The sequence below is a fragment of the Rana temporaria genome, chromosome 5, assembly GCF_905171775.1.
Source record: "Rana temporaria chromosome 5, aRanTem1.1, whole genome shotgun sequence".
Classification (NCBI taxonomy): domain Eukaryota; kingdom Metazoa; phylum Chordata; class Amphibia; order Anura; family Ranidae; genus Rana; species Rana temporaria.
Window position 1 is genome coordinate 207,095,228 of NC_053493.1, and position 27,375 is coordinate 207,122,602.

At 43.6% G+C, this 27,375-nt stretch overlaps 1 protein-coding gene across 2 annotated transcripts in view; it reads right to left on the reverse strand.

Annotated features, from left to right (window-relative positions):
• The window catches only part of CTNNAL1 (catenin alpha like 1), a 270,763-nt gene that overhangs the window by 132,272 nt on the left and 111,116 nt on the right, over positions 1–27,375 (reverse strand). For both annotated transcript variants that reach the window (XM_040353516.1, XM_040353515.1), the window contains exon 3: positions 2,525–2,712. In XM_040353516.1, coding sequence (XP_040209450.1) covers positions 2,525–2,712 — 188 coding nt within the window. The remainder of the gene's footprint in view (positions 1–2,524; positions 2,713–27,375) is intronic.

Consider the following 27,375-nt stretch of genomic DNA (forward strand, 5'->3'; position numbering starts at 1 on the left):
AAAGTCCAGTTTTACCTTCCTATTTTGCAGACCATTTTTACCCCCCCCAAAAAAATCTGTGTTCACAGATAAGGACAAATTCAGGAAATAAAACAGGAAACACAAAGTAGTGTAGTGCAGTCAAGCATGACTGCTGAGCACACTACACTAAGGCAATCATGAATAGAAACTGGATCCTTTTGATCAGTTTAGTCCATTTCCCCAACATTTGACAACCCAACATCAAAGCCATGGCAGAGTCTACCAAACAAGGTTTTAAAAAAAATTGCTAAAATGTTTACCTATGGGATCCTTAAACACTGGCTCAGCCTCTACAGGAATAGTCAGCGACACTGCCAGAAGAGCGGGGAATGACCCACTATTTAACGGCATCCTCAAATGGATACTGGTCTGCAAAGCATTGGGCAGTATGAATAATTTAACACAATTTTCCTAGTCTCCATACAGTACATTTTTTTTGTAGGGTGTATCACAGGAAAAGGTGCTCTAATCTTAGGGCCTCTAAGGGAACCTAGACTAGTAACAGTGCTAGTTGAAGCTACAGGCTGTTCTATTTTAAGGTAGCAGGTAGCACTGACCACACAATTAAGAGCCAAAATGGTTTCTTTGAGCCAGTAGCTATGACAGACGTCTGCAACTACTCAGGCACTATATCTGTCACAATAGAGTCTGAGCGGCGTCCAGCCATTCATAGAAAGTGATGTATTCTAGCAATGAGTAAAAGGTGGGCTAATGATGTCACAACCTGACTCAGCCAAAAGGAAGCTTTGCACTCATTGCTAGAATACATCACTTTCTATGAATGGCTGAGCGCCGCTTAGATAGACTGTATTGTGTTCCGTAAAAGATGGGAAGGTCTTGGCTTGCACCCGAAAAATAGTGCTGTAATGCTACATACAGTTTTATACAGTACATCCAGCGGCCGCACAAGTTAGTGAGGGACAAAGTTTGTTTGGGCCAGCTTGGGGGTGGGTAGGTAGACTAGTAATGACACTTAGCAGTAGTAGTTCTCAATGCTTTACATTTTCTGTGGCTAACTAACACAGTACAAATTTCATAGGAAGGCCCTGCAATTGTCTGGGCATGGTCTCCAAAGCTTACGCTGAGGACACACTTACCTGGACAGCTGTATAAACAGACAAGCTCAATCAGTATATATAGCAACATCTTCAAGAGAAGAATGCATAATCTTGAGAAAAATAACAAAATGTCTAGTAAAAATGGTTACAGTTTTCCCAGTAGAGAAAATATATTCCTGCTTCTAAGCCACCAACATTACAACCGAGGCATGTTGGGGGGGGGGGGGGGGGGGTATACCAGGCTGCTTAACGCCTGTCACTGATGTGTGTGTCCAAATCCTCCTGTGGGTGGCAGTATAACCCAAAATGTCTGAATCCTCAGTGGGCTAGAAAGCAAGCACTACTTTAGCAATAAATATTATAATAGTAGCACCCTCCTAGCATGGTCATCAGGCGTGCTTGGATTGTATGCACTCTGCTGTATGGGCAGTGCCTCTGGGTGATTACACGGCCCATTCTCTGCGTGTGTGCTTATCTTGCAATTACAACAAAGTCTGCATTACAATGAAGGGTGGTTGAAGTAGCCAAGCATAAGAGTCACCGCAAATAAGAAAAAGGCATGGGAAAGTGGCACACTGAGGAGAAAGGCAGAGAGGTAAAGGATGCTCATTGAGAGAGTGTAAAGTTTAATGAAGGCTTCCTTTAGCCACTCATGAGGATATAAAAACAAAAATATCTGCTCTATACAACTGGTGTATTCTGGGTTCTCTTTGTTCTATGGGGTCCTCAGCAGGTTTGAAGATTTTAAACTTAACGAGACCACAGCTATACTCCTGTTAAAAAGGTTAGGCTTCCTTTCATATTTTGAAGTCAAGTATTTGAAAATGTTATGGCCCTTTTCTCCAGAATAAAATGTTGTAAGATGCAATTTTTTCTATAAAGATAATTATCAAAGTGATATACTCTTTCTGTAGATGTGGCCTTTAGTAAACATACAACACCTTAAAGACTGAGGCCCATGAACAGAGGTAGTTATGCCCTGGTGCATGGGGCTCCGGTGTTAACCTTGGGGCAGAGAGTGCATCTGTTCCACCCAGCCCTGCTCCTGAAAGCCTATCAACTAGGAGAGGGACAGATGCTGCGGATGGACTGTGCACTTAGCTGCACAAATGTTTAGGGACAGTATGCGTCCAGGGAAGAAAGACTGGAATACAGACTTCTTTTGTCCATTGCTTTATTAGTGTTTGACTTGCTTGATACAGGAGATATGTCAAAAGGCTATACGATATATCACAAGAAGGTAATAAAATGGCAAGAGATTACACAGACCAGACTACGGAAAAGCTACACATTGATTTTGACATGCTAGCTTCTCAAGATATGCAGTACACCAGCTATAATTGTTTATTCAAAGAAAATATAATCTGATGTCACTGATAAAGCGGCAAAAAAACACATCTTTCTTTTGCAAATGGATTGAAGCCATCAACAATAAATTTAAGTACCTTGTTTCTGGAAGTGATAATTTGTTTAATGACAATTCTGTCTGCCAACACCAGCACCTTCGTAACTGAAGAAAGGAGAAGTCTAGCAGCTTTTACCACTCCGGTTTTATCAGTAAAAATGGTAACTTGACCGTCCGAATCAGGAAGTTCGTCAATGCTCATATCAGTCAGCTGGGCTATAGTTTCACCTAAAGTAAATGCAGGTTGTGTTACTATGCACGTTTAAACCAAAATATACAGATACAAGTGTGTAGCAGTATAGCCTTTAACCATTATATTTGGTTTATAAATGCTTTCTATGACTGAACAGGGCTTTTAAGTGTCATTTGGAGAAGATTAGATTTTAGTTTCTGTTTGGCTTTACCTCATAACGTAGTTCAGTTCTCCAGAGAAGGAAATGGAAGAGACCTTACCAACAAAAAAGATATTGACAAGATACTGTAGAATGAGTCTAGAGAAGGGCAACAAAAGTGGTGAAAGGTCTGAGGGGTACTTAATATGTACACAGTCTGGAGGAAAGAAAGGAAAGGGACGACATGACAAACTTTTAAATACATCATGGGTGTAAATAAGGTTTAGGAGGGCAGTAATTTCAATATGAAGCCAACATGAAGGTGGATTTAAACATGCTTGGGACAAACCTAGATCTGTACTCTGATAAAAAAATATATAAAAACGCCCACAAAACATTAAAAATTAATAAAAAAATGTGACAGACTCGGTGGACCACTTCATCTTTTTCTGCTGTTACTAGGTTTCTAAAAAAAGTTGCTTTGTCAGCATGAGATAATAGGCAGTTGGGCATTGGCACATCGGTACAGGACTGAGGTTTAGGTGCCCTCATTGCAAGTAAAGTAAAAAGGGTAAACTGCTTACATTTAGTGAATTTCCCTTTAGTCAATTTTATAATGCTAGCATACAAGTTCTGAACTAAGGGATTTTGCACGGTTGTTCAAGAACACAATTTTAAAGTCCTTCAGCCACTTGACCCACATGTCAATTTTGATACTTTTTACAAAAAGTACTTTCAGAAATAGAAGTGTTATTAATTTAATCAATTAACAAAATGAAAAGTGAACAGAAGAGAAATACAAATCAAATCATGATTTGGTGTGACCACCCTTTGCCTTCAAAACAGCATCAATTCTTCTAGGTACCGTTGCAGTTTTTGAAGGAATCTCTTCATGTAGTCCTAGACAGTCTTGATGTTGAGATCAGGGTTCTGTGAGGGCCTAGCCATCACTTCCATGACTCCTTTATTCTTTACACTAAAGATAGTTCTCAATGACAATGGCTGTAGGTTTGGGGTCGTTGTCCTGCTGCACAAAAAGTTTAGGACCAATCACACACCTCCCTGATGGTATGGCAAGATGGAAAATTATCTGCCTATATTTCTCAGCATTGGGGACACTAGTTGTAACGGAACGTCCCACACTCCACTTGAGTGCTTCCTTCATATACCGCTTATAGCTGCATTCTGCACCCAAGAACTAGGCAGGACCCTCTTGTTTGCAATGCTGGAACCCTTTTTATTTGAAACTCAGACACATACTTTTATATTCCACAGGAGCACATTACCCTCCTGATCATTTTACCCCAACAAATACAAACTGTAACCAGAAACAGAATTACAACATACTAAAACATTATGTTAATTAGCCACCTGGATGACTCGGATGTCTCATTGCAGGTCAGACTTGCCGGCTTCAAGCTCAAAAGGTACAATACACATTAACACAAGTAAACACAGAACACCTTCAGATAATAGCAGGAGACCTCAGTAGCAGACTGTCCGGTTCCTATGCAGTTCCATATGCCAATGTGACCAGATCTTTCAATTAACATAAATAGTTCAGAATCAAAAACCAGGAATGTTGTCGGCTGGTATTTCCCGATAGACCCAGGCAAAGGTAGCCAAGACCTGTGCCGAGCAGAATCTAGCAGCCATCTGTAGGCGATCTCCAGATCCCATTCCTCATCGACTAGAAACTTTGAATCTTCCAGTCCCCAGAGAACTTCGAGACATTCAGCATCCATGTATCCACTCCAAATCACTACAAAATTTAGGGTCCACGGACAGCCTCTCTAAAAACAGCCCCAGGCCGCTATAGCCAAAGCCTTCTGTTGGGGTGTCGTCCACTGTCCACAGGCACACTTGGGCTACAAACCAGTGGAGGGCATTGTAGCACTCGTCCAACCGCATCTCCGCCTGGACCAGTCTGGTTAACTCCGCTTTCCATTCTTTGTGTAGTTGTTTCCCCAAAACCCCCATTCGCACTGAAACCAGTACCTTTCCTGGAAGGTGGAAAGCTCAGTAGCAAACTGTCCGGCTCCTACACAGTCCCAGAGGCCAATGTGACCAGCTCTTTCAATTGACATGTATAGTTTAGAATCAAACAAACCAGGGATAGTCTTTATATATTTCCTGGGATATATTCTAGATAAATATTACTGTCCCATCTAAATTAATCCAAACCACATTTTCAGTGTCCATTAAGTGGTGGTCCATCATTAGAGAATGATCTGCTCTCGCCCTGGGCCATAGTCAGTGCGTGAGGAGGCTTTCTCCTTCACCTCTGCCGAAGACCCCATCTTGGTTTGGTCTGTCACAACAATGATCCCGACCAAATCTCCAACTCAATTTACAGAAATGCAGCCCCCATGACACCATGCTTTACTGTTGCCTGCAAACACTCATTGCACTGCTCTTCAGCCCTTCATGAACAAACTGCCTTTTACTACAGCCAAATATTTCAATAATTTTGACTCATCAGTTCAGAGCACCTGCCGCCATTTTCCTGCACCCCAGTTACTAGGTTTTTGCTCATAGCCGAGTAGCCTAGCCTTGTTTCCATGTCCTAAGCATGAAAACATAGGAACTGGGGTGCAGAAAAATGGCAGCAGGTGCTCTGGACCAATTTCAATCCATGTATGGACATGCAGGTTGTACACAAGTAAATTTATTGACTTTTGACCAACCACCCTGTGGGTTTTTTTTCTGAACGATCAGGCTCCCTGTAGTAAGAATGCAATACCACAGCAGGACGGAATCCCCCATCCACTTTGAATGTGTGGATGGGGGAATCAAGGCATTTTCTTTGATTCAACCAGCTTTTTGAAAAAAAAAAAAAAAAAAAAAAAAAAAATGTAAATATTATCAACTTCACTTACCACTTATACGTGTATCGCATAATTAAATCTATACCTCACACCAGCTTGCAGCAGTCTGCAGGAAGTCTTAAAATGTAACAAGACACTTCTCTACTACAATGATCTCCTTTGCAGGATAGCCCTGCTCTTCACACTTCTGTTTCTGTAATAACAGGGAGGTTTAGGATGGTAAATCAGTTGTTACTCTGAGGATACCTGTTGTTCTTAGTACAGTGAAAAGATTTCTCCCTGGGAAGCCTCAGCCTATTAGCTTCCAGCAGAGATGTGTGTATTAGATGTTTCTCTCTCTCTCTCTCTCTCATACAAATAAAGGCATGAACAAAAAGGCGTAAAAAAAAATCCTTAAAGCTACACAGAATACATTATGTGTGTTGGTGTCTTTATTATGCTAGAATATAAGCACAGAAATCATAATCTAAATACCTCCAAAAGCAATTAAATACCTTTAAGTAGTGGTCATCAACCCTGTCCTCAGGGCCCACTAACAGGTCATATTTTATGTATTACCTTGGGGAGATGTAGACTAGAATACTGCAATCACTGAGCAGCAAACAATATCACCTGTGATGTATTTAAGTTATCTTGAAAACCTGGCCTATTACTGGGCCCTGAGGACAGGGTTGATGACCCCTGCTAAAGTGTCTGTCACTATCTGGTCAAACACATAATTATTTTCTTACCCATTGTGTTTAGTTTCCTTTGGACCTCAGTAACCCAGTAACTTCTGGCCAGTGATCTCATGCATATAGACAATCTAAACAACCGATTAGGCAACTTAAACCACTTGACTGCTGTACTATAGCAAAATGATGGCTACAGAGCGGTCGGACAGTTCTGAGAGGGCGTCATATGACAGCATGTTCTGTAAATCGCTGTGTCCTCTGGACATAGTTCATTACAGGTCAGGGTAAAGAGCCAATCAACAGCTCTTTACCACATGAACAGCGGTGTCCAATCACAGCTGGTCACAATGTAAACACACGTTCCGGTTATCAGCATTCCTTTCCTCATGCTGCGCAGCATGAGGCGAGAACCAGTAACTGGATAGTGTATAAGGGGACATCTGCACCAATCATCAACGTCCTGATTACCAGTGCCGCCCATCTGTGCCTACCAGTGCCTCTTCATCAGTGCAGCCTCATCAGTGGAGGAGAAAATGTACCCCTTTAAAAAAAAAAAAAAAAGTTTTCCCAGTCTTTTTTCATTTGTTTAGCAAAAAAAAAAAACGATGGTGATTAAATACTACCAAAAGAAAGCTCTATTTGTGTGAAAAAAAATTATACAAAATTTCATATGCGTTCAGTGCTGCATGACTGCGCAATTGTCAAAGTACAACAGCACTAAAAACCTGGAAATTGGCCTAGACAGGTGGGGGGGGGGGGGTAAAAGTGCCCTGTAGAACAAGTGGTTAAAAAAAAAAAAATGCTTAGTAACCATTGTTTGATCGTTATAAAGGGCACCAGCCACATCTGCTGGCATGGCTCTCCTCCACACGCCCCCCCCCCATAGCAAGTTGTCATGCCTAAGCACCAGGCAGCAGTTATCTGTGACTATAGATTAATGTCAGTTAATGCTGTGTGACGCATGAAATAGTATCTTGATAATTCACATGTGAGCACAGCTTCAAGCGGAGTTCCACCCAAAAGTGGAACTTCCGCTTTAAGTACTACTTGCCCCCTTACATGCCATATTTTTGGAGGGGGAGTGGGTCCTTTCTTTGTTTTGAAGGGGACCTCCTGTCCCACTTCCTCCTAGAGGGCCGCCTAGGCGACTCCTTCTCGCCCCCAAGGCAGCCCCTCCCTCTAGCCGAACTCCTGGGACACTTGACAGGTCCCAGAAGATCGCCTATCTACTCTGAGAGCGCAGTATGACTCGTGCATGCGCAGTGCGCGCCTGACCATGAAGCCACAAGCGGTCACGGCAGGGTGCCCACAGTTCCAATGGAGGCACCGAGGAGAGAAGGGGGACAGGTGAGTGGCTGTTCATTAAAAGTCAGCAGCTAAGGGGCGTGACCGGCGTGTGGACATGATGGCCGCGCAAGAGCAGAGCTCCTCACACAGGACCGCTAATAAGGCGTCTGTCTGCATTCCACCAGACCCTTCGGCAACCACGAACCGAGCCGACTCTCCTGCGAGTCACACAGAGCAATGGCGCTCAAAAGAAATGACAGCCGACTCCCGTGGAATCGCATGGAGTACAGATACAAGTCGGCAGTGAGGCGCAGCCAAAATGGCGCTGCAATCGACACTCACACAGCGGCTCTTACCTCACTGCAACCCGAACAAGCAGCCAGCGCCAGACGAGATCCAGCGGACCCCTCACCTCCAGATTCAGGATCACCGATATCCAAACCAGGCTCAGTTTCCAACAGCCAAGGCCAGGATGAGATTGATTGGGCCTTGGTGCTTCAGATCATGAGGTGAGCCACGCTCTACTGTACCTCCCACTCTAATCCTGCAAACAGAACAGAATGACCCCATTGCCTCCTTCCCCACTATGGGTCAGCCTGTAATGGACAACATACTAAAAAGACATGCTAAGGTCACTAAAAAGTGCTCTCCAAGCTGACATGCTCTCTATTATGCATAAAATTTGGTCACAGAATCACTGTAATGGGACAGAATCTCCCACGTTGAAAAAATCACCACCACTGTAAATGAAATGATTGACACCCACAAAAGTCATATACAAGATAACAAGTGGATAAAAGAAATTGGCGGATTTGGAAGATAGATCCCGCCGCAACAACATCAAAATCCACAAGATACCGGAATCATTCCTATCCCCTGACTTGTCTCACTATGCACGTGACTTGATCAAACCTCTAATGCCCGACCTAAAAAATACTGAATTGGTCATCGACCATATTCATAGGCTGCCTAAACCGTCCTTCTTACCGAACACAGTTCCTAGGTGTGTGATTCTCAGAATAATTTTTTTTTTTCAATACATTTTTATTTTTCTCTTTCATATATAGCATTTACAAGGTTAAGTTATATCACATTTCTTCATTTTTCTTTTCTTACATCATAAATGCATTTTCATAATCCAAAGAAAAAAATATTCATACATTTTTTTTTTCCCCCCCAAGGTAAAATATAAAGAAACACAAAGAGCAAAAAACCTTCAAAAGAAAATGCGTGCAATTTTGGTGGGTGATTGAAGGGCTGCAGGGCTCACTCCCCACTCCCTTTCCTCTCTCTCCCCCCCACTGACAATGTCCCCACCCCATTACCCTAGAATTCATTTCTACCACGTTAAGGAACAACTCATGCAAAAAATTAAAGCACTGGGAGCACTACCAGACCCATACGGCAAATACTAATTTTTGCAGGCCTTTCTCAGCACACACTTAGTCACCGCAGACAACTTAATACCGTCACGAAAGCTCTGCGCAATCGCCAAATCCAAATTTCAATGAATTGCTCCGGCCAAAAAGTCCATAATCCACAATGTAACCAAACACATAGTGTTCTCCTTACAGGACGGCTTATACCTATTGCAAAGTTAGGATATCATCCCAGAATTAGCTGATGGATCAAAGCAATGAGGAAAACCAACAAAACCTCCCTTTGCCTCAACATGCCAACAGACACCACTCACGTTGAAGAGCATTCGGTAGGACTTCTTACAACCAAGAGGTCTTGTGTGATGTGCACCCTTGTTCGGTCCTACAAACTTTTCACCCAGTTAAGATCATTTTTTCTTTTACCTTTTCTTCCATTATTATTGTTGTTTATTATCCTTTACCACAACAACTTTTTGAAATCTTGGTACCACCTAACTTGAAAACGAATGTTTCTAGCTGAATATATAGCTAACAGGCACTACCCGATGACTCAGGTTCTCAATCAATACTGCAACACCAACAACGACACCTCTGCAAACCCACCAAACCCATTCAGCCAAAAACCTATTTTAAGGACTACTCAAACCTCCCACAGCTATAACAAATCCCCTCCCTACCTTCGCCTCTCCACCACTATGACCATCCGAATTTTAACCATAAATGCCAAAAGGTCTCAACCATCCAGCTAAAAGATCATCCCTTTGGAAGCTAGCAGAACAAGCCAAAAGCGACATCCTCGGTGTACAAAGGACCCATTTTTAAGCCTCTAACCCACCACGCTGTACAAACAGGAACTTCACATGTGCCCCAACCAAAAAGAAAGGCATACCTGTCGCCAATAGAAAACACTCTTATATTTCAACTCCAACACCGCATTACCGATCAAGACAGTAGATACATTATCCTTCTGTGCACCATCAACGAAGCCCTGTACACCATAGTCACAATTTACGCTCCAAACACTCACCAATTACACTTCCTACGTAAACTCCACAAAAGTGTGAGCTCTGTACAACAGGGAGCAACTATATGGTGTGGTGACTTCAATGTGACCCACGGACCTTAACCTGGATTTGTTCATCCATCTCCCTGAGAGGCAAACCCACCTTAAAACCCCTTCTACCCATCTTCCAATTGCACAACGCATGGCGATACCAGCATGCAGAAAAACAGGACTACACCTATTTTTCACCATGCCACAATTAGTACGCTAGGACCGTCTTTCTCCGTCTCTACCAATGGATTTTACAAAAAGGTCACAAGCACTTATATTTTTCCCCATCATGTGGTCTGACCACGCTCCAGTATGCATCACCATAGAAGATACCGCAAACTCCTCTACGGCTTACATTTGGAGTCTGAACACCCGTGTTTGGCAATCACCCAAATACTCAACACTTCATTACGAACATCTTGATAATTTCTTTTACCTGGAACAACTCAGTTAAGCACAATTTCAACTTTGTGGGCCTTCCACAAAGCTTTTATGAGAGGTGTGTTTATCCAACTCGGAGCCAAGGATAGGACGCAGAGGAAGCAGCACATGGACAAACTCTTAAAAGACATATTTGACACTGACACACTGAACAAAAACCGCACTCAGACCTTAAAACCAAATTGTCAAAATTGTCTAGGAGAAGGGATCCCAATTCTAGATTTGATCAAATACCAAAAACGTAGCAAGATGCATTTTTTACAGTTCAGGCGACAAAGCAGGGAAACTCCTCGCTCAGCAAATCAAAGGTCATTGTATCAAATCCCACATACCTTTCATTTATCGCCCTATCAAACGAAAAGTTGAAAAACCACCAAAGCATTGCAGATGCTTTTAGCACTTATCACAGTGCTCTTTACAACTTAAAAGGCAACTCTACCCTACCACAACCGGAAACTCCTACAATCCAAGCCTTCTTGGACTCTGTATACCTTCCACATTTAACAACTGAACAAATTGAGGCACTAATAGACAAAGCAATAGAAGCTCTTCCAAACAAATACCCGGGCTCTGACGGCTTCACAGGGGAATATTACAAACATTTCAAATCAACTCTCAATAAGTATATTACTCAATTGTTCAATGAGGCTGCTTTGTCTGCCTCTTTTCCTCAAGCAATGCTCAAAGCCATGATCATAGTGCTACCAAAACCAGGTAAAGAGCCCACCACCCCACAAAACTTTTGTTCTATTTCCCTATTGAATCACAATACAAAACTTTATGCTAAAGTTATTGCAAACAGATTGATTGATCTCCTTCCTCATCTCATTCATGCTGACCAGTCAGGTTTCACCAAAGGTCGCCAGACCACGGACACTACATGTAGGATGATTAATATCATCCACCAAGAGCTCTTCCATGCTCTCTAAACCTTTTACAACAAGCAACAGCCTTCTCTGCTTCTATCACTGGATGCAGAGAAGGCATTTGATCGGGTACACTGGCAGTATCTCTTCATGACATTGAAGAAGTTTGGCTTTCAAGGCCACATCTTATCTGCAATAATGGTGCTTTACTCACAACTGTCAGCTTAATTTTTTTGCTCTTCCATGCTCTCTAAACATTTTACAATAAGCAATGGCACCAGACAGGTGTGCCCTTTGTCTCCCCTTCTCATCAACATAGTCATGGAGCCCCTAGCAGAGAAAATTAGATCCCAGAAAGACATCTCAGGCTTCACTATTGGGGCTACTGAATATAAAATCAACTTGTTTGCGGATGACATCATCCTTTTACTAACCAATCCTAAATCATCCCTAGCTTCAGTACAAAAAGTATCAGACTTTAGAAAAAATTTCCTACTATAAGGTGAATTCTTCAAAATAGTTTATCCTACCCTTAAGGATTCCCACAAAACAACAAACAGAATTTAAATACCCATATAGATGGACTACAGAATCCATATCATGCCTAGGGTTGAAGCTAACCAATTTAACCTCCTCCCTCTATAGAGCAATCTATACTCTCCTTTTAATCAACTTCCCAAAAGAACTTGAGGTTCTCTCTAAATCCACTTCTTAATGGTCAGGAAGGCTATCAGCATTTAAAATGTTTAAACTACCACAGATCCTATATCCATTAAGATCGCTTCCGATCCCAGCCCTAACTTTTTTTCACCTCTCTACAAAACACGCTGGGACGTTGCATATGGCCAACACAAAAAAGCCAGATGTTCCAGTGCCATCCTTCTTAAAAACAAATCAGTTGGAAGAACAGGATTTGTTCACTTTAGAGATTACAACGCAACTATACTTGTCCAACTCAAAACCTGGTTTACACCTGATTCTACGTGTCCTTGGCTAAGCATTGATAACACCCAATACCTGGTCAAGACTTCAAAACCTGGTTACTCAGCACACCTCAATCGACAAAAACAAAAAATTGTCACCCACCATTGTTGCCACAAATCTAGCGTTTGATTATCGGTTTAAAAAAAACACATTTTGTGGAAGAAGTCTCCTTTTATTTAAAAGGAGACTTCCCCCACAAAATACCTTTATCAATATCTATATTCTCCAAAATAATTCCTGATATGAACATGGCAAGAAAAAGCAATACAATTTGTATTGGATCTTTATTCCAATAACCTTCTCGAACCCTTTACATCTCTTCAAAACTCTTACAACCTCACACAAAAGGACTACTACCACTACATACAACCAACTCATTATCTACTGCGCGATCCCCAAATACACAGAGATACACCCACTAATATGGAAGCACCGCTCATCCCCCCCCCCCCACAACAAAAAAGAGCATCACATTATTCTATAACCTATTGGGTGATAAGACTTCCTTTGCTGCAACCCTGAATCTACTTAAATGGGAAAAAGACATTGACTGCCCCATAGCAAAATCCCAGTGGATGCTAGCCTTTAAAACCAGCTTCCAAGCCAGGGCTCGAGTCCTGCGGGAACGCGTGGGAACGGCGTCCCTGCACTTTTTTGATTGCACTACACCCGTGGTGGCAGCGCCACGGGATTAGGCAATCGCGGAGGGTTCTGCAGTGATCAGCTGAATCGGATGCAAGGGGGAGGGGGTGTGCAGGCGGGTGTAGGGTGACCGCTGCACATACTATCCCCTCCTCTCATGGCCGCGGGCTGTCTGTGTGATCTCGGTTGTCACACAGGCACAGCCAAACAGCAGCGTGAAGCCGCCTCCCCCTCCTTCTAGTTTATGTGTAAACAGGGGGAGGAGACCTGCCGTGCATCATGTGCCGCCACGATCTGAGGTACTGAACGGGGGTGCACTGAAGCGGGGTGTCTGCACTGTAGGGGGGTTCACTGAAGGTGAGTGCACTGAAGGGGGTGTCTGCACTGTAAGGGGGGGTGCACTAAAGGGGGGTGTCTGCCTTCTATGGGGGGGGTGTCTGCACTGACTGGGGGTGTCTGCCTTGTATGGGGGGGGTCTGCACTGAAGGGGGGTGTCTGCCTTGTATGGGGGGGTGTCTACACTGAAGGTGAGTGCACTGAAGGGGGGTGTCTGCCTTGTATGGGGGGGGGGTGTCTGCACTGAAGGGGGGTGTCTGCCTTGTATGGGGGGGGTGTCTGCACTGAAGGGGGGTGTCTGCCTTGTATGGGGGGGGGTCTTCACTGAAGGGGGGTGTCTGCCTTGTATGGGGGGGTGTCTGCACTGAAGGTGAGTGCACTGAAGGGGGGTGTCTGCCTTGTATGGGGGGGTGTCTGCACTGAAGGGGGGTGTCTGCCTTGTATGGGGGGGGGTGTCTGCACTGAAGGGGGTGTCTGCCTTGTATGGGGGGGGGTGTCTGCACTGAAGGCGAGTGTCTGCCTTGTATGGGGGGGGGTGTCTGCACTGAAGGTGAGTGCACTGAAGGGGGGTGTCTGCACTGAAGGGGGGTGCAATGAAGGGTGGTGTCTGCACTGAAGGGGAGTTCTGCACTGTACAGGGGTGTCTGCACTGTACGGGGATGTCTGCACTGTACGGGGGGGGGGTGCACTGAAGGGGGGCGCACTGAAGGGGTGTGTCTGCACTGTACGGAGGGTGCACTGAAGGGGGTGTCTGCACTATACGGGGGGTGCACTGAAGGTGGGTGTCTGCACTGTACGGGGGGTGCACTGAAGGTGGGTGTCTGCACTGTACAGGGGGTGCACTGAAGGGGGGTGTCTGCACTGAAGGGGGGCGCAATGAAGGGGTGTGTCTGCACTGTACGGGGGGTGCACTGAAGGTGGGTGTCGACTCTGCACTATACAGGGGGTGCACTGAAGGTGGGTGTCTGCACTGTACGGGGGGTGCACTGAAGGGGGTGTCTGCACTGTACAGAGGGGTGCACAGAAGAGGGGTGTCTGCACTGTACGGGGGTTACACTGAAGGGGGTCTGTACTGTACAGGGGGTACAATGAAGGGGGGGTCTGCACTGTACAGGGGGCTACACTGAAGCAGGGTCTGCACTGTACGGGGGGCTACACTGAAGTGGGTGTCCGCACTGTACTTCCACTGATGCATTGGTGAACAGTGGCAATTTATTAACCCCTTTTTGCTGCATTAGTGACACCAGTGTAAGTGTTTATTACCCCTATTTGGTGCAGCATGAAAGGGTTCATAAACACTGACACTAGTGTCACTAATGCAGAAAAAAGGGGTTAATAACCTGCCACTGGTCATTAATGCATCAGTGGCCAGTGGTGTATTTGATACTACCCACCCCCATACACTCCGCACCCATCTCATCTACATACCACCCACCCCCATACACTCCGCACCCATCTCATCTACATACCACCCACCCCCATACACTCCGCACCCATCTCATCTACATACCACCCACCCCCATCTTTTTTTTGGTAGGGGAGTGAATCTTAGGTGGGAGTTCCCACACTTTTTTCCCCAGGACTTGACCCCTGTTCCAAGCCACTAGGCCCTCTAACCTTTCGGAATTAATCCACAAAATTACTCTTAGATGGTATATCACCCCTTCCAAAATTCACACATATAACTCCACTATACCTTCCTAATGCTGGAGACAATGCAGGGAAATAGGAAACCTATTCCACCATCTTTGGCATTGTATTAGGATTACTAAAATATGAAAAGACACGTTACAACTCCTCAAGTGACAGGACCATCCATAACCCCATCCCCAGAACTTGCATTACTTAACATAGGCATGGAAAATATACCTCACCGTTTTCATACCATTACTACACACATACTATTGGCGTCTAGATTGTCTATTGTATGCCACTGGAAAACCACAGACATGCCGACTAAAAATGAAGTAGTCAATCTAGCCCATACACATGGCTCCTACGGATGCATGTTTGCTGCGAGTGAAGGCAATCTGCCTTTAATTTCCCAAAAATTTACTCACTGGCTAGAATGGCATAAGAATGCCCAAACCTGATATTTTGACAAAATATAAAAATAAACTTATAGTACCCTTTATTGTTATGTTACACTGTCCTCCTCTCCCATGACACAGTGTGACCCCAATCTGGGTGTCTGGGGGAATGGCCAATACCCTTCACCTAGTTACTATTGTAACTACGATATAGCAAAGATTCCAATACTCCTTGTGTTGGTCATTGTGACTTACCATATGCACTCTTCTTATTATGACCCCCTCAACTTGGTCACAACGTATAATTAGACTAAGTGCACCAAATGTAAGTACAGGGAGTGCAGAATTATTAGGCAAATTAGTATTTTGACCACATCATCCTCTTTATGCATGTTGTCTTACTCCAAGCTGTATAGGCTCGAAAGCCTACTACCAATTAAGCATATTAGGTGATGTGCATCTCTGTAATAAGAAGGGGTGTGGTCTAATGACATCAACACTCTATATCAGGTGTGCATAATTATTAGGCAACTTCCTTTCCTTTGGCAAAATGGGTCAAAAGAAGGACTTGACAGGCTCAGAAAAGTCAAAAATAGTGAGATATCTTGCAGAGGGATGCAGCACTCTTAAAATTGCAAAGCTTCTGAAGCGTGATCATCGAACAATCAAGCGTTTCATTCAAAATAGTCAACAGGGTCGCAAGAAGCGTGTGGAAAAACCAAGGCGCAAAATAACTGCCCATGAACTGAGAAAAGTCAAGCGTGCAGCTGCCAAGATGCCACTTGCCACCAGTTTGGCCATATTTCAGAGCTGCAACATCACTGGAGTGCCCAAAAGCACAAGGTGTGCAATACTCAGAGACATGGCCAAGGTAAGAAAGGCTGAAAGACGACCACCACTGAACAAGACACACAAGCTGAAACGTCAAGACTGGGCCAAGAAATATCTCAAGAATGATTTTTCTAAGGTTTTATGGACTGCTGAAATGAGAGTGAGTCTTGATGGGCCAGATGGATGGGCCCGTGGCTGGATTGGTAAAGGGCAGAGAGCTCCAGTCCGACTCAGACGCCAGCAAGGTGGAGGTGGAGTACTGGTTTGGGCTGGTATCATCAAAGATGAGCTTGTGGGGCCTTTTCGGGTTGAGGATGGAGTCAAGCTCAACTCCCAGTCCTACTGCCAGTTTCTGGAAGACACCTTCTTCAAGCAGTGGTTCAGGAAGAAGTCTGCATCCTTCAAGAAAAACATGATTTTCATGCAGGACAATGCTCCATCACACGCGTCCAAGTACTCCACAGCGTGGCTGGCAAGAAAGGGTATAAAAGAAGAAAAACTAATGACATGGCCTCCTTGTTCACCTGATCTGAACCCCATTGAGAACCTGTGGTCCATCATCAAATGTGAGATTTACAAGGAGGGAAAACAGTACACCTCTCTGAACAGTGTCTGTGAGGCTGCGGTTGCTGCTGCACGCAATGTTGATGGTGAACAGATCAAAACACTGACAGAATCCATGGATGGCAGGCTTTTGAGTGTCCTTGCAAAGAAAGGTGGCTATATTGGTCAGCGATTTGTTTTTGTTTTGTTTTTGAATGTCAGAAATGTATATTTGTGAATGTTGAGATGTTATATTGGTTTCACTGGTAAAAATAAATAATTGAAATGGGTATATATTTGTTTTTTGTTAAGTTGCCTAATAATTATGCACAGTAATAGTCACCTGCACACACAGATATCCCCCTAAAATAGCTAAAACTAAAAACAAACTAAAAACTACTTCCAAAAATATTCAGCTTTGATATTAATGAGTTTTTTGGGTTCATTGAGAACATGGTTGTTGTTCAATAATAAAATTAATCCTCAAAAATACAACTTGCCTAATAATTCTGCACTCCCTGTATAAGCTAACTCTGCTGTTTCATTCCATGATTTTCCTAAATGTATTAAAAATAATATGACGTCACGTATTTGACCGCATATACCGGGATACCCTGTATGCGTTTCAATAATCCAATAAAAATCTATTGGCACAAAAAGTCAGCAGCTACACTTTTTGTAGCTGCTGACTTAATAAAACTAAAAATAGCTTGGAACTCAGTTTTCACAAATTTTGTTTTTTCAACTTAAATTATAAATCCAATTAGTAGGTGTACCAAACCACCACAATAAAATCACAATAAAATCACCATCCCCACTAAAAATCATTCGGTTTACAAAAAGACAATTTTAAATCTGGGCATCCCAAAGGTTAAGGAACTGGCCTATAAGGCTCGGTTCACATCTGAGCTGCATGCGGCTCACAGCAGGGGTCCAGTGCGCCCTGGTTCACCGTTTCGAGTCAGATTTCAGCCTGAATTTTGGGTTGAATTCGGACCTGAAATGGACCAAAAGATGCAGTGTTTATGTGCAAAACGCAGCGGACTTGCTGTGGAGATATGTGAACCGGCTCCATAGGAGAGCCAGTCAAAATCTCCTGCTATTGCAAACCCAGCCTCAAAGTATTACAGATAGAAACATCTTTAGAGTAGACCATAAAAGACCAGGTAAATAATAAGGCGATATAGGTCCCTTTCACACGGACGGATAGAATGGTGCTTTTAGCAGCGGATTTTACTGCAGCTAGAAGCACACAATGCTTTCCTATGACACACTTGACACACTACGGTTACCCGCGGTTTTGTGCGGATAGAAAAAATAGAACTGAAAGCGTCCAGCTGCGATGTCCCGCAGCTATCGGCACATAACCGCAGAGCACTGTCAGCTGCGTCTGGCATGAATCTTGAGGGGGAACTCCACACCAAGTTTAAAATAAAAAAACGGCATGGGTTCCCCCTCCAAGAGCATACCAGGCCCTTGGGTCTGCTATGGATTTTAAGGGGAACCCCGTATGCCTAAAAAACGGCGTGGGGGGTCCCCATAAATCCATACCAGACCCGTATCCGAGCAGCAGCCCGGCCGGTCAGGAAAGGGGGTGGGGGACGAGCGAGCACCCCCCCTCCTTAACCGTGCCAGGCCACATGCCCTCAACATAGGGAGGTAGGTGCTTTGGGGCAGGGGGCGCCCTGCGGCCCCCCCACCCCAAAGCACCCTGTCCCCATGTTGATGAGGACAGGGCCTCTTAGCGACAACCCTGGCTGTTGGTTGTCGGGGTCTGCGAGCGGGGAGCTTATCGGAATCCGGGAGCCCCCATTAATAAGGGCGCCCCCAGATCCCGGCCCCTCACCCTAGGTGAATGAGTATGGGGTACATCGTACCCCTACCCATTCACCTGGCGGAAAGAAGAAAAAAAATGAAAAAAACACCACACTACACAGAGTTTTTAAAGAAATTAGTCAGCTCCGGGGGGTGTTCTCCTGGGGCCCCCGCTTCCTTCTTTTAAGCTCTTTTACGTGCAGGTGCCCCGGGCTTCTTTGATGTCTTCTGTCGGGGGTCCCGGTCTTCACCGCCGTCTGGTTCTCTTCCGCCGGGGGGGCCCTTTCTTATTTAGCTATTTTCAACGTCTTCTGCTGGGGGGGTCCCGGTCAGAAGACGTCAAAGAAGCCTGGGGGGGGGGGGAAGAAAGCGGGCCCGTGAACCAGGCGGCGGTGAAGACCGGGACACCCCCCGGCAGAAGACATCGAAGAAGCCCGGGGCCCCCGCTCGTAAAAGAGCTTGAAAGAAGAAAGTGGGGGCCCCGGCAGAACGCCCCCCCCGGAGCTGACTAATAAATTACTTTAAAAACCCTGTGTAGTGTGTTTTTAAAAAAAAATTCCGCCAGGTGAATGGGTAGGGGTAGTACCCCTTACTCATTCACCTAGGGTGGGGGGCCGAGATCTGGGGGCCCCCTTATTAAAGAGGGCTCCCGATGAGGTCCCCGCCCGCAACCCCCGACAACCAACGGCCAGGGTTGTCGGGAAGAGGCGCTGTCCTCATCAACATGGGGACAGGGTGCTTTGGGGTGGGGGGGCGCACGGGTCCTACCTCCCCATGTTGAGGGCATGCGGCCTGGCACGGTTACGGAGGGAGGGCGCTCACTCGTCCCCAGCCCCTTTCCTGACCGGCCGGGCTGCTGCTCGGATACGGGTCTGGTATGGATTTTGGGGGGACCCCCACGCCGTTTTTTCGCCGTACGGGTTTCCCCTTAAAATCCGTAGCAGACCGAAGGGCCTGGTATGCCGTTTTTTTCATTTTAAATTTGGCGTGGAGTTCCCCCTCAAGATTCATACCAGACACATTGCTTGGTATTGGCAGGGATCCAAGTCGGATCCCTGTTCAATATCGTGCCGCGGCTAAATGCAACCGCAGCTAATCGCACTGTACAAATGCAGCTGACCGCTGTGTCTGGAGTCTTGAATTCCAGCAATATGTAAACATGCTTTTAACTGCGGAAAAACAGCCGTTAGTGTGAAAGGCGCCATAGAGGCATGTTCAAAATAAGCCAAGGAACCTTGGAGTTTGTGATATTCCATTGAGCCATTTTTAAACAGCAATTTATCAGTTTTCCTTCTCGGCGAATTACTGCCAAGAAGGTAGGGGAAGCCACGACGATATGTTTGAGATAGTTGCCTGTTTTGGTAACTTGGTGAGTATGGACAGGGTAGCTGCCATAAACATCTTACAAAATGCAGTTTTTCAAAGAAAGCCCTCTCCAAGATCAAGTCTAGTGCTGCACGTCTTCCAAGCTGAATGACTGCATGATGGCTAGCATCATTCAAACCATTTGCATCCATCGGTGGTGGAGCGCCAAGGGCCTGGGAGGCAAAGATTTGAGGTAAAGGTGCCACAGCATGCAGCAGTCTCTGGGATGCAGAACAGCAGATTCAGGCTAGGGTGGTATATCTCTGATAAATGTGGGTGCAGCCTCTTTACAGCTTAACACTCCATATCAGCTGAATCCACTGATTGGCATTGACAAAGTTCTTTCTACCCAAACTGGGGCTGCAGGAAGCCAGCAAAGGAAATGGCCAGGGTGTGAGACAATGAAGGACTACTGTTGGCACCAGTGGCATCACAATGGGTGCAAGCAAGCTTCTGGCTGCAGAAGGGGAAAGAGAGCCTTCAACACTCTCTGAAGTGTCTCAGAACTTTAAAAGTGATTAATTCAAACGGAATACAACAGATTTCAACTGCATTAAGTGCTCAAAGTCCATTTGTATTGGGCATGCTAAGCCTGGTATGTGTATTGTGGCGATAGGGTCACTTTAAAATGGAGTAAACTGCTTTTCATTGTAACCAATGACAGTAGGACCAACGTCGTGGTTTACAGAGGCCCATAAATCCAGGATGTGTACATAACGGGTTCAACTGCACATTACTGTACATAATATCTATGGGTAATTAGAAATTAATATTTATATTTGCATGGTCCCACCACGAAAATCTTTCAGTTTAATTCAATACTTATACTGTATCTTATTTACACAAACCTGTGTAATTCTCTGCAGTATTCTTTTGCCATTTTCTGAAATGTATCTAGTAAAAATTGAGGAATGAAGATTTACTTTGATTAGCTTAGGAAAATACATAACAGCGATTTATTGTCTTTTGATATTTTTTTTTTACTCTTTCAGCTAAAATGATGCGTCACCTGAGCTGGGTGGAAAAGAATATAACAGAGCCAGATGTGTGTTGAATCCGAGAGGTGCTTGATGTCCTACGCAATGTAAGAATTTGCTAGAGAGTATGTAGAAATGTCAATAGCACTAGAACATGCCAAGAGCTGTAAATATGGCATCACAAACCCTTCCTACTGAGCTTGACACACAAAATGAGCCAAAACAATGTAATCCACAAAATATATGACCAGTCCTGGCATGAAGACTGGAAGCACTATTCACCCTGAGGCCACTGACATGAGGGGTGGATTTGAAACTGCCCTTGAGGGAAAAAAATAACTGAATGGTGAGTGGATGAAATCCTTACTGACACATTGCTTGCTGCACATGAGAAAGTGAACATCAGCCAAGGAAATCAGCAGATCTCTGTGGTATTTAGAGAATGCAGCAATCCAATTTGAGTGTTCCCACTGTATAGCAGTTCTGCGTAAACCGGCATTGATATATGAGTAATCAAATTTCCCAATAGTCACACAAATATACTGTATACTGGAAAACAAATGCAATATTTAGTACGGACAGGTTTCAAATGGAGAGATTTAAAGGAAGGAGCCCATTAATGCAGGTTGTCTTAAAACTTCTTGCCTGATTTTATATCTCCACACAAAATCTTGCTGTTCACTAGATTGTTTTGGTCAAGCACGCAGCCTGCTCCCAGCACAACGGCAGCGCTGCGGACGTGTGAGAGTGGCCGTTCTGGGGCGATGTCATATGACATCCAACCAGAATGTGAGCTGCACCACTTCGGTCATTTGACGGTGGGCGGGCGGCAAGTGGTTAAATGTAATTATAATGCCTTACATTATCCTCTTCCCTGCACAGAGCCCTTAAAGTGATTGTAAACATTAGCTTTTTTTTAAATAACAAACTTGTCATGGTTTTGCATAGAGCAGCTTTGAGTCTCCTCTTCCTGGGTCCCCCACCAGCGTAAATCTGCAAACAGACCTAGGCAGACCCATGCATGATGGTATCACTTTTCATAGGGACCTGAAACTGAACATTTTGCAGAAATTTGTCCTCACTCTCCACACCACCAGCACTATTTGTGTACCCAGTGTTTAAAAAGCCTCATTTACAATCCCAGTGTGAAAGTCAGAGTGCTTTCACACTGGGGCGCTGCGCTGGAAGGATCATCAAAAAGTCCTGCAATCAGCTTCTTTAAGGGCGCTTTAGACCTTATACTTTAGAAACTTTAACAGGTTTCCCCTTGCGTCAGAGGGGGACAGGGTCACGTGCCGCTCTCTCGCGATATTTGGGGGGAACCCCACACAAATTTTTTTTTATTTGGCGCAGGGTTCCCCTTAATATCCATACCAGACCTGAAGGGCCTGGTAATTGAATTTGGGGGGACCCCCACGCATTTTTTTTTTTTTAACAAATGACTTTTCTCTGTATTGCCGGGAGCTGACAATTTATAGCCGCGAGTGCTTCTAAATGACTTTTTCCTTCAGAAATGACATTTTGTGCAGGGACAATTCTAGGCACGCGAAACAAGTGCTACTTTACAGGCATACTATACACCCCCCCCCCCCCGGTACGAAATTTAAAGGAATATTTCACTTTTATTGTTTCACTTTAAGCATTATTAAAATCACTGCTCCTGAAAAAACTGACTTTTTAAAACTTTTTTTTGCATCGATACATGTCCCCTGGGGCAGGACCCGGGTCCCCAAACACTTAATGACAATAACTTGCATACAAGAATGAGCAAAAGAATGTTACGCAGAGTAAATTGATACCAAACATGTCACGCTTCAAAATTGCATCCAAATTTTTACCCTTTAAAATCTCCATAGGTGATGTTTAAAAAAATTCTACAGGTTGCATGTTTTGAGTTACAGAGGAGGTCTAGGGCTGGAATTATTTCTCTCGCTCTACCAATCGCGGTGATAACTCACATGTGTGGTTTGAACACCGCTTTCATATGCGGGCGCTACTCACGTATGTGTTCGCTTCTGTGCGCAAGCTCGTCGAGACGGGTGCTTTTCTGGCTTTTATTTTTATTAGCTGGCTCCTAGATTCCAAGAAAATTTGTCAAACCCTGACTTTAACCAATAAGTAAATGCGTTTAATACATCGACTGTGGATATTTTTGGGCACGATTGTTTTTGGGATATCACAGACGCATACAATTTTAAGACTTGGTATGTTCTATTCACTTGATGCAACCTTATCTTTTATATTTTACCCCCCAAAAAAATAAGGTATTCTATTTTGTGTGTGTTTAAACTAAAATACATTTTATAATTTTTCCAGATTATGTGTTGCATAAAAAATGTACATAAATTGCAGATATCATCTTTATTCCCCAGGGCCTTTACTTACAGAAATGTGTAATGTTCTGGTGGTTTTAAAGGAATTTTGTAGCTAAAAATGCAGATTTTTACATGTGTGCAAAAAATGAGAATATTGCTCTAGTGCTGAAGTGGTTAAAGATGTACTTATTTTTTAATGGCTGGTTTATCATATACCGTTCCGGAGCAAGCTAAATATAATTTGGACTTTTTATCCAATTAAACTAAACAAGTACCTATATGTAAACTTCACAGTAAATCTGAACATTAATAAAAAGAAAAATACAACATAGTTTCCCTTTAAATGTCTGTACGCAATACAGACAAGAGTAGAATTGTGGGCAACAATCAGTCAGGGTGCAATGAGAGCAACATAGTTTGCGGCTTGGCAGGATAATCTGACTACAATCCAACTCTGAATTTTCAAAGTAATCGGTGACAAAAGAAGTCAAATCACTCCCACCTTGCAGCTCTTCAAAGGCAAGTAAAGGTCTTTACAGTAGTAATTTGTGCAGCATACAGAAGCTGTTTGTCTTAGAATTATCACCAAAGCCACATCTTAACTACTGTATTGGTAATGAGTGACATACAAGCAATAAATCATGGCACATACAGAAATATTTGTCATGGCTGAAATCTGTTTGCATAAAACATAGACATGACTAACAATAAAGAAGAATAAAGAATTTGGAAAGATTTTTCCCCCTTGATATAAAAGTAAAAACTATAAATAAGACATGACAAATTACCATCCACTAGAACACCTTTATATTTTCTCCACATATTTCTATGTAACTGTTCAATAATACAGATGTACCCATGAAAAAGACTGTCCATGATTTTATTATATTTTTTTCAATGTTTGACCATTTTCTTTTAGATTCAATGCAAGTGGAAATATAACTCACTGCTAATTCCATTATCTGGCACAAATTTTTTTCATTGCGGGGAATGGGACACGGTTGGGAACTACACAACTTAGGGATACAATTGCACGAGGTAAAATAAGGACAAGACCAGTGTTAAAAACGGATGGGGATCAGCATTTTAGCAAACGGGAGTATATTCAGTTAAAGTACTTCGTAAGCACCATATCACAACCAACCAGAGATGAAAAAAACACTAAATCCAATGGAAAAGCTTTGTAGTATAGAAAAACCCTTGAAACATGGTATTTCTCAAATCTATGAAATATTAACAGAATTAGAAACACAGGAAACATTGGCAAGAATGCTAGCCCTAGACCTCCTCCAACTTAAAACATGCAACCTGTAGAATTTTTTAAACGTCGCCTATGGAGATTAAGGGTTGAAATTAGTCACCATTCCATGAGATTGCACAATTTTGAAGCGCGACACGTTGGATATCAATTTACACAGCGCAACATTATCTTTCACAATGTAAAAAAAATTGGGCCAACTTTACAGTGTATTTTTTTTTACCAACAAAGTACGCAAATACGATGTGACAGAAAGTATTGTAACGACCGCCATTTTATTCTCTAGGGTGTTAGAATAATAATATATATATATAAAAATACATATATATAAAAATACATATATATAAAAATACATATATACACATATATATATATATATATATATATATATATATATATATATATATATATATATATATATATATATATATATATATATATATATATATATATATATAATGTTTGGGGGTTCCAATTAGAGGAAAGGAGATGGAAGTGAAAACACAGGGGAAGCTCCATTAGCATTGCTGGTTGTCTAGTCATGCAAACGGCCACTACAAGATGGAGCCAGATCACAGAAGGTAGCATTAGGCCTGCAGAAGGCCGCAAAGCCGCAGCCTCAATTAACGGCGGGTGTGGCACGACGCGATCGGGTGACGGGGGAGGTGGGGGCACACGAAGACACAGGATGACACAGATTTCGTCAAACCCTGGTTAAAGTGGTTGTATACCCTTTTTTTCTTACCTACAGGTAAGCCTATAAGGCTTACATCTCCTAAACCTGTACGCATACACTGATGAGCCTTGCCGGAAAGGAGCCTCCCGCACGCATGCGTGGGAGTGACAACTTCACGGCTCCGCCGCTGTCAGAGGCTTTAGACAACTTAAAAGGAGCTGTAAAGGAAAAAAAAATGTTGCCTAAAATTAATGTCTGCAAGGTAGACAGACAGAATAGTGTAATGATTCTGTTAAAAACAAGTAAATACCTATTAAATTCCTTCATCTATATCACCTCCGGCATTCTAGTTTCTGTTATCTCATTCACTTCCTGGTTTGCATCGCTCGTTCATGTAAGAACTACATTTCCCAGTATGAATTGCGGCACGCCCAGTAATTCACACCTCCTTGAAGTCTCTAACATGTAGAGAGCGTCCTGCCACACAGATGTAGTTGCCAGGAGAGGATGAGCACGTTACTGACCACCGCAGTAAAGCCTCCCGTCACGGTGGTCAGTAAAATCAGACAAGCAGGAAGTGAACAGAACGGAGAGGAAGTGAAAAGAGGAATGTCTGCAGGTAAAGGATGCTTATTATGAAAAAAAAAAAAATTCCTTTACAACCCCTTTAAGACAACAACTTATTTTTTAAGTTAAAAAAAAAAAAATTGTGCGCGTGTAATTTTCAAGCAAACAAAAAAAACTGTTTTTAACTTGTAAACAACAAATCCCAGAAAGAGGCTTGGTCCTTAATTGGTTAATATACAGGATTCAAATACAGTATCACACAATAGTGAGAACACTTATTAACATTTTTGTAAATATTTTATTACATCTTTTCTTTTCTTGACAACACTGAAGAAATTACACTTTGTTACAATGTAAAGTAGTGAGTGTACAGCTTGTATAAAACAGTGTAAATTTGCTGTCCCCTCAAAATAACACACCGCCATTAAAAGTCTAAACCACTAGCAACAAAAGTACACCCCTACGTGAAAAGGACCAAATTAGCCACTTTTCCCTCCCCGTGTCATGCGACTCGTTCGTGTTACAAGGTCTCATGTGTGAAAGGGGAGCAGCAGGTGTGTTACATTTGGTGTTATCGCTCTCACTCTCTCATACTGGTCACTGGAAGTTCAACATGGCACCTCCTGGCAAAGAACTCTGAGGATCCGAAAAAAAAATTGTTGCTCTACATAAAGATGGCCTAGGCTATAAGAAGATTGCCAAGACCCTGAAACTGAACTGCAGCAGCACAATGGCCAAGACCATACAGCAGTTTAACAGGACAGGTTCCACTCAGAACAGGCCTCGCCATGGTCGACCAAAGAAGTTGAGTGCTCAGCATCATATCCAGAGATTGTCTGAGAAATTAGTGCTGCCAGCATTGCTGCAGAGGTTCAAGGGGTGGTGGAGTAAACCTGTCAGTGCTCAGACAATATGCCGCACAATGCAGCAAATTGATCTGCATGGCTGTTGTCCCAGAAGGAAGCCTCTTCTAAAGATAATGCACAAGGCGCACAAACCGTTTGCTTTAGACAAGCAGACCAAGGACATAAATTACTGGAACCATGTTCTGTGGTCTGATGAGATAAAGATAAACTTATTTGGTTCAGATGAGGTCAAGCGTGTGTGGTGGCAACCAGGTGAGGAGTATAAAGACAAATTTGTCTTGCCTACAGTCAAGCATGGTGGTGGGAGTGTCATGGTCTGGGGCTGCATGAGTGCTGCTGACACTGGGGAGCTACAGTTCATTGAGGGAACCATGAACTCCAACATGTACTGTGACATAATGAAGCAGAGTATGATCCCCTACCTTTGGAGACTGGGCTGCAGGGCAGTGTTCCAACAGAATAACAACCCCAAACATACCTCCAAAACGACCACTGTCTTGCTAAAGAAGCTGAGGGTAAAGGTGATGGACTGGCCAAGCATGTCTCCGGACCTAAACCCTATTGAGCATCTTTGGGGCAACCTCAATAGTTGGTGGAGGAGCGCAAGGTCTCCAACATCCACCATCTCTGTGATTTCGTCATGGAGTGGAAGAGGACTCCAGTGGTAACCTGTGAAGCTCTGCTTAACTCCATGCCCAAGAGAGTTAAGGCAGTGCTGGAAAATATTGGTGGTCACACAAAATATTGACACTTTGCACCCATTTTGGAAATTATCACTTGGGGGGGGGGGGGGCACTGACATTTGTTGCCAGTGAGAGAAGATAG